We start from the raw sequence: 8,730 nt of genomic DNA on the forward strand, positions 1-8,730 counted from the left end.
TTTTTTTTTAGATGTTCAAATATGAATGCTGATTATGTTAATTGGAAGTTTAGACATTTTTGAAGATTAACCTTAGTTGTAAAAAGCCGTTAAGTGTATTAATTACAGGTGACAGTTTAAAAATAAAGAGTCAAAACCAAACCAAGGTGTTTCATTCTTTGTATTCATGACAAACAAACAGAACATTCCATTGTTTATGTAAACCTGCACTTTTACTCACTTGTTTCAACTGTCACATATCAACTGTCACATGTCAACTGTCACCCTAAAAAAAATTTTTACAATAAAAAATAAAATAAAAAAAAAAAACACACACACACACACGACAGTGTTTATGCACTTTTTTTTCTCACTTGCTTCAACTGTCACATATCAACTGTCACATTTAAAAAAAATAAATTAAAAAAAACACACACACACACACACAACAGTGTTTATGTGTAAACCTGCACTTCTACTGACTTGTTTTAACTGTCAAATATCAACTGTCAAATATCAACTGTCACATTCATAAAAAAAAAAAAACACACACACACACACACACACGACAGTGTTTATGCACTTTTTTTTCCACTTGTTTCAACTGTCACATATCAACTGTCACATTCAAAACAAAACAACAAAAAACCACACACACAACAGTGTTTATGTGTAAACCTGCACTTCTACTGACTTGTTTTAACTGTCAAATATCAACTGTCACATTCATAAAAAAAAAATCTGTCTCAGTTCTTTTCTACTACTCCAATAGCACCTGTAGTTGGGTAATCCAATCACCCCCATGAGAAATAAAATCCCCATGTAGGCCTTGAGCTCCGCCACTGATGTATCGAAAGTTGCATCGCCTTTCTGCCTGGCATACCGGATGGTCTCGTCGCGAATATCAGCGAACAATCGATCGGGAAAGAGTTGTTGGAAGTAGTCAATGGGGGCTGCAGTCAAGGGAAGGGGGATTCTAGGACCAACACTCCCAGGAAACTCATCTTCACTCCAGTCATCGATCGTGTCCGTCCACTCTGCATCACTGTCAATGTCATCGTCGCTGCTACTCAATGGAATGTCCGAAATTCCGGATGAAAAGTCAGATAAATCGGCAGTGTGCACACTTGACACAGAAATGTCACTTTGACCTGAATCTGCTAGGCCTAACACATCAGCAGGGTTGCCGAAGTTCCGAATGTCAGCGCGATCGAATCCATGTGAAGATGATGAAGATGAACAATCCAAGTCAGCCATTTTGATCCAAACATTCTCTCGCAAAAAACTCAACTAAAATCGGTTAGGAAAAATAGGGTAAAAAAAAAAAATGAGACAAAAATCACCAACTGTCAGTGGTTGTTGACAAACGAGCACCACTCGCGGTTTTCTTCGTGAAGAGCTGTATTTCCGGGTTATTCCCCTTTAGCCTTAGCTACAGGTACGCGCGCGGTTTCAAGCGGATCAGGATCGTCAGCGACAAGCGGAACGGCGCGGTATAGATTTTTCGCAAACAGATTTAAAATTGATTGCATCGTATTCTTCAACACATTCTGAATCTAAAAATATATACATGTCATGTTTACTCTTAAAATGTGATCACAATTAACGAAAATAGATTAATTAGTCTTACAATTAACATTTAGGAAATCATCCAAAAATGATGTAATCTTATTCTGTATCATTTCCTGATTCCAAAAACATATAGATATGATAGGTTGTATTCAAAACAAGCTTAAAAAGTTAACAAGAATACAGAATAGTGCGCTTTCCTGCTTAGCACAATACGCTACCGCGCTAATCTGGCGTGTCAATATCACTACGTTTTGCACGTGGAAGGTGAGCGATTTCCTTTACGCGGGGATTGACGAAGCGGCTGTACTGTCTTGGTGAAAAAATACAGTGCGTTCAGTTTCATTCCGTGAGTTTGACAGCTTGACTAAATGTAGTAATTTCGCCTTTCGCGACTTGTTAACCTTCACCGGATCTCGTGTTTGACTACACAGTCACGATGGGGCGGGTGTCCGAATACCCATACATTTCACATAGGCTCTTTTGTGTCCATCCTTAATCGGATGAAGCGGGTTTTAGAATACCCATACTCCGGAAAGAAGAGTTGAACAGCTTAGTCCTTACCTTGTCATCGCGGGTAGTAGGATACCCACAGTCCGGTTCGCAGGCCTAGGGACCAAGATTGGCCACCATCAAAACCCATTCCGAGAGAATGATTTGTTAATTTTAACTCCAGCAGTTATTATACATACTGTATAGTAGGCTCATCATTATCATTGTCCGGCTAACTAAGACACCTTCATGTCAACTGATCGTCACCAAACTTTGGGTACGGCTTAGGCAAGGTCCCCTGCAAACATTAGCCACCATCAAAACCCATTCCGAGAGAATGATTTTTTAATTATAACTTGAGCAGCCCTAATTAACACTAATTAAGACATGCTAGCCCAAACCGATCTTCACCAAATTTTAACTCAGACTTAGGCTAGGCCAGCCCAAAGCATTAGCCACTAAACAAAGCCATTCGGAGATAACTTTTTTTAAAGTTTAAACTCGGGTTGCCATTATACATAGTGTATAGGGAAATCTTGTCAGTACTGCTAATTTAGACACCTTAATGTCAACCGATCGGCGCCAAACTTTGTGGCAGGCTGCGGCAAGGTCCCCCGCAAATATTGGCCACCATCAAAACCCATTCCGAGAGAATGATTTGTTAATTTTAACTCCAGCAGTTATTATACATACTGTATAGTAGGCTCATCATTATCATTGTTCGGCTAACTAAGACACCTTCATGTCAACTGATCGTCACCAAACTTTGGGTACGGCTTAGGCAAGGTCCTCTGCAAACATTAGCCACCATCAAAACCCATTAAGAGTTTGTGCGTGTGATCGGGGCAAATGAACTCTCCACACTCGCCGCACATTTGCTTCGTTTTTCTGTCCAATCTCCAAGTACAGAACAGGCACCGCTTCGGATTCTTGGCTTTGCAAGAACCAGCTGTGCTGGTACTTTCACCAGATGCAGGCCGTTTTTGTCCAGCCACTGGAAGCAGTGTCTTGGCAGATGGTCGGCATTCAGACCTGCCCTCAGTGGCAACCTCAAGCCTGTTGATGATCTTCTCTGCTGTCTGACCAAGATTTCTGCTCATCACCACAGATTCCATGCGCTGTTTCATGTGACCAAGCATCAGCTGCTCACCTATGCTTCGAATGAAAGCAGAACGCCCATCTTTCGAAGAATGGCCATGTTGTGGGAACTTGATCCTCCAAATGCACCGAGCAGCAATGGTGGCCATGTCCAGAATATTGAAGAACATGACCATTGGCCACCTGTGTGTCTTGCGTTTCACAGTGAACGAATGAGCCATCTTGTCCATTGTGTCGACGGCTCCTTTGGTGGAATTGTAGAAGAGTACAATTTCCGGTTTCTTCTTTGGGTTTTCCCCTTGAGGAGGTACAACCCCACTGTTGTGCATGGAGCTCAGCAAAATGACGCTTTTTGTTTGTGCTCTGGTAACGAACGACAGTAGCATCTGCAGTGAAGGAAAACTCACTGTCGTTCAAGGCAAGGTGCTTCTTTGTTTTGAGCGAGTCAGGCAAGAAGCGCTTGTTTGCCCGCACTGTACCGACGAGAGTCATGCCATTCTTCAAGAGTTTCTCAGATAGCGTGAGATCAGTGAAGAAATTGTCACAAGTGACATTCCTTCCACTCTTGAAGAATGGGGTGGCCAGCTCAACGGCAATGTTTCGGCCAAGATTAACCTGCCTCTCTTGACCAGCTGGTCGACCCAGATATGGGACACCGTACAGAGGGAAGTTTTGCTCTGCATCAGCGATCCAGAACACTTTCATCCCATACCTGTCTGGTTTTGATGGGAGGTATTGGAGAAAAGAACACCTGCCTCGGAATGGAACAAGTTGTTCATCGACAGTCAGCAGAGGACCTGGGATGTAATGGCTCTTGAGTGATTTCTGGAACTTATCCCAGACATCCCTGAATGGAGCAAAGACATCCCTCTCTCTCCTGGCATTTCTTGTTGACTTGTCATCAAACCGCATGTGGGTCATGAGGGTTTGGAACCTTCTCCGACCCATACATGCCCGAATAATGGGGTGGCCATAGCTAGAGTCCCATATCTCCTCGGTAGAAAGCATGTTGTGCTTCTTGGTGCCCAAGAAAAGCAACATGCCAATGACAGCTTCAATCTCCTCGTCATTAGTCGGAACCCATGCATCCTTTTTTACCCTCCTACCCTCAATGTTGGTGCACTTGACTACATCAGATATAATCTTGTCTGAAACAAACAAGTTGAAAGCGTGTGAGGATGTTGTCACATTCTGACATCCTTGGAGTTGCGTTGGTGGCTTTCGAAATACATTTTTGGCTGGCGTTTTGCCGACTTTTGGTTTTGGCACACTTTGCCACAGAGTGCCATCCTTTGCAGTCTGGGAAGAAGGCTCATCCTCCTCTGGTTCATCCTCAGACTGCTCAGGGGAAGAGTCATCAAGTGGTGGCAGAGGGCCCTCCTCGTCAGTAGTTTCATCCTCGCCACTGGGAGGGTCATCGAGGCTTCCAGCAGCCTCAACAACATCTACTGCCTCCATCACCTGCACTGAACACACAGTGAATACCAACATTCAACACCACATAAATCTATAAGTCATGCAGGATGCCGCATATAGACAAACGGTCATATGCATGTACGTACAAGTGTACACACACGCATTATAATAATATAACAAGACGCAATGCCTCGACAAATTACCAGACAAAAACCGTATTCCTCCTTTCGTTTTCGAAATGGGTAAGTACAGTAGTGTGTGCACATACATGTTGCACATATGACAAACATGCATGCTCAGACATATATATGTCGTGCCGAATTCACGTAATTGCCGATTACGCGTAATGGGCAACATTTTTGCCCATTTCGCGTAATCGGCAAAACGCTGCCCAATACGTGAAATAGGCAGCGTTTTGCCGAAATCGCGTAAACGCCTCTAAAACTTGCCTATTTCGCGAATTCGGCAGCCGATTACGCGGAATGGGCAGCCGATTACGCGTAGTGGGCAAGTTGCCCATTACGCGAAATCGGCAATAGCAAGTTAAGTGTGTGTGTGCGTACGTGTGTGTGTGTGTGTGTGTGTGTGTGTGTGTGTGTGTGTGTGTGTGTTTGTTTGTGTGTGTGTGTGTGGTCGATCTCTCTCTCTCTCTCTCTCTCTCTCTCTCTCTCTCTCTCTCTCTCTCTCTCTCTCTCTCTCTCTCTCTCTCTCTCTCTCCCATTGTGCGGCTGCGTGTATGTTTGACAAAGATTGTCTGCGCAAGAAAGCCGTCGTAAAACGGTTCCTGAAACGGGCTCAGAGAGCTAACAAGCAAAATTATGAGGTATGCAGGGAAGAATATGTACAGGAATGCAAAGAGTACAAGGAATTGTTGTATAGAAAGAAACTTGATTTTGATTTAGAAAGACTTGCCAAGTTGAAAAATTCCATAAAAGACCCAAAAGTGTTTTGGCAAACTATTCGGTCATTGAACGCAAAGAAAGCAATCTTCCATGGCATCTCAAGTGAACAGTGGTACGAACATTTTTATGAGGTTTTTAACACCGTTGATTTTGTGTCCGGAGTTGAAAAGGATACCGCTGAAGTTGAGGAGGAAGTAGTTGAATTATTTAGCGAAAACATTTCAAAGCAAGAAGTGATTGACAGTATCCGTAATTTAAAAGTAGGAAAGAGTGCTGGGCCAGATATGATTGTGAGCCAAATGTTGAAGCATGCCAATGAAACAATATTGGACTTTCTTGTTGATCTGTTCAACATGTTGTTTGACACGGGAACTTTTCCTGAAGAGTGGTCAAGATAAATTATCATACCAATTCATAAGAAAGGAGACGTGAATGTACCGGATAATTACCGTTGCATAGCCTTGACCAGTGTTGTAAGCAAGGTTTATACACACATTCTCAACAAGAGATTGACGAAGTGGGCTGAGAAAGAGGAAAAAATAATTAAAGAACAAGCCGGCTTCAGGTCAAGTTAGTGTACTGTTGATCATATTTGTTCGTTATATGGCATTGTTCAGAAGCATTTATTAAAGAATACTAAACTGTACATAGCTTTTGTAGATTTTAAGAAGGGATTTGACTCTGTGAACAGGAATGCATTATGGGAGGTTTTGAAGAAAAGTGGTGTAAACGGGAAAATGTATAAGGCCCTAACAGCCGTTTACACATCAGTGAAAGCATGTGTGCGTGACCGATGTAATTATTCTGATTATTTTGAATGCCCAAGAGGGGTAAAAAAAATGATGTTTATTGAGCCCTTTGATGTTTTCCTTCTTTATTAATGAACTGGCAACAGAAGTGTCCTGTAAGGGAAGACATGGTATACAGTTGATACCTGGTGCGACGGAGATATTCTTGCTACTTTTCGCTGACGATGTTGTTTTGATGTCTAATTCTGTCATAGGTTTACAAAACCAACTGAACAATTTAAAAAGAGAAGCAGATCGCCTGTGCTTATCAGCTAACTTGGATAAAACTGATGTCATGGTGTTCCGTATGGGAGGCCACATTGCAGCTCATGAGAAATGGTCCTATGGTGGCGAGGCAGTCCGAGTAACCAACTCGTACAAATACCTCGGCATGTTGTTTACTACAAAACTGAGTGTAAATGTTGCTTTGAGTGAGATGTCCAGAAAGGGAAAGAAAGCAGTCATTGGGACACAGTCACTGCCACCCGAAAAACAGCAAATGTGAAAACAAATAAAAATTACTACCAAACTGCATGTCAGCCAAGCTATAACCTCTGTTTGTGGTACTGAAAGATGAAAATAGCAGGTTAACTTGTATTTTTGAGAAGCGGTTTTTTTCTCACAATTATGCGTAATTCTTCATGTTCATCTATTTGTTCATCTTTTCCTATTATCGTTCTCTTGTTTCGAAAATAAATGTTTGCCTCGTTTGCATCACTAGTATACTGTGTGTGTGTGTCTCTGTGTGTGTTTGTGAGTGTATATTATCACAGTCATGGTCAGTATCGACGACAACACACACACACACACACACACACACACACACACACACACACACACACACACACACACACACACACACACACACACACACAAACATACACACTAAACTCACTATTGCCGATTTCGCGTAATGGGCAACTTGCCTATTACGCGTAATCGGCTGCCGATTCCGCGTAATCGGCTGCTGAATTCGCGAAATAGGCAAGTTTTAAAGGCGTTTACGCGATTTCGGCAAAACGCTGCCGATTTCACGTATTGAGCAGCGTTTTGCCGATTACGCGAAATGGGCAAAAATGTTGCCCATTACGCGTAATCGGCAATTACGTGAATTCGGCACGACATATATATGTTCTGCGCATTTTTGAAATCGAGCAGCGCAAAAGTTGGAATTCCAACATTGCGCTGCTCAATTATGGAATCGCGCAGATTCCAAAAATGCACAGAACATATACATTACACAGCAACAACAAATACCTGTTGACTGGGTGGCCGAGTGGTAACGCACTTGCGCTCGGAATCGAGAGGTTGCGTGTTCGACCCTGGGTCGGGCCGCTATTTTCTCCCCCCCTTTCCTAACCTAGATGGTGGGTTCAAGTGCTAGTCTTTCGGATGAGACGAAAAACCGAGGTCCCTTCGTGTACACTATATTGGGGTGTGCACGTTAAAGATCCCACGATTGACAAAAGGGTCTTTCCTGGCAAAATTGTATAGGCATAGATAAAAAATGTCCATCAAATACACGTGTGACTTGGAATAAAGGCCGCGAAAGGTGAACATTCGCCTAACAGGCTTGAGGTTTGCTGGTCGATGTGAATGCGTGATATATTGTGTAAAAAATTCCATCTCACACGGCATAAAGCGCTTTGAACTTCGGATAAGGCGCTATATAAATAAAGAGAATTATTATTATTATTATTGACTCCCAATCAACGTCGTCCCCGTTAGCGGCCACAAGTGCTTCAAACAGGTTCGGTCTGTCCATTGTATCTGTAACAGTCCCGAGAATGTCACTTATTACTATCTTGGAATAGATCGTATTAGACATTCAACATAATGAACACACATATCAACTGTCGTTTTGATGACAGCGTTTTCCCTTTGCAAGCAATGTTATTCAGCTTTAACTATTTCCACACACACACACACACACACACACACACACACACACACACATGCATAGATCATGCAAACACAAGCTCACATCCACTCGCTCACATGCACGTGAACAATATTGAGATATATATATATATCCTTGGGAAAGACACTTTACTCTCATTTCCTCACTCCACCCAGGTGTACAAATGGGTACCAGCACAAGCTGGGAAGTAATCCAGCGACAGACTAGCGTCCTGTCCTGGACCGGGTGGTGGTAACCATCTGCTCGCTTCACGATACAGAAACCGGAGCTAAGCACCGGCCTCATGGGCCTTCATGGGCCGAAAAGAGCATACTTATATATATATATATAGAGAGAGAGAGAGTGATGGGGGGGGGGGGGGGATTGAAGAAGGGTTATCACCAGGTCGACACCGGTCGGCTTTTCGTGCATCGCCAAAAAAAACAAAAAACAAAAAAGAAACAGAATGTGTTCATCAGCAACTAGAAATAGAATGCTTTGCAGACATAATAAAACTGCATAAAGTACAAATGAAATAGTTTATCTTACGTTATAGTATGCCAGATGTGTGGCAAACAGAAGTATC

At 42.7% G+C, this 8,730-nt stretch overlaps 1 protein-coding gene across 1 annotated transcript; it reads right to left on the bottom strand.

Moving 5' to 3' along the window:
• Positions 1-2,817: 2,817 nt before the first annotated feature.
• Positions 2,818-6,457, bottom strand: LOC138970224 (piggyBac transposable element-derived protein 4-like). Its single transcript, XM_070342721.1, has 4 exons — positions 6,391-6,457; positions 4,410-4,604; positions 3,546-4,286; positions 2,818-2,831 (listed from the first exon to the last, which is right to left on the bottom strand). The coding sequence occupies exons 1-4, from the start codon at positions 6,455-6,457 to the stop codon at positions 2,818-2,820; spliced, it is 1,017 nt and encodes a 338-aa protein (XP_070198822.1).
• Positions 6,458-8,730: the final 2,273 nt, after the last annotated feature.

This window comes from Littorina saxatilis, linkage group LG7 (assembly GCF_037325665.1).
Source record: "Littorina saxatilis isolate snail1 linkage group LG7, US_GU_Lsax_2.0, whole genome shotgun sequence".
Taxonomy (NCBI): domain Eukaryota; kingdom Metazoa; phylum Mollusca; class Gastropoda; order Littorinimorpha; family Littorinidae; genus Littorina; species Littorina saxatilis.

What these genes read in the sequence shown, in the direction of transcription:
- LOC138970224 (XM_070342721.1), bottom strand. Translation starts at nt 6,457, where the DNA reads ATGACAGAATTAGACATCAAAACAACATCGTCAGCGAAAAGTAGCAAG. An exon ending in GAATATCTCCGTCGCACCAG is followed by an intron (nt 4,605 to 6,390) that starts GTATCAACTGTA and finishes CTGTGTGTTCAG; the next exon opens with TGCAGGTGATGGAGGCAGTA. An exon ending in GGATGGCACTCTGTGGCAAA is followed by an intron (nt 4,287 to 4,409) that starts GTGTGCCAAAAC and finishes TGTTTGTTTCAG; the next exon opens with ACAAGATTATATCTGATGTA.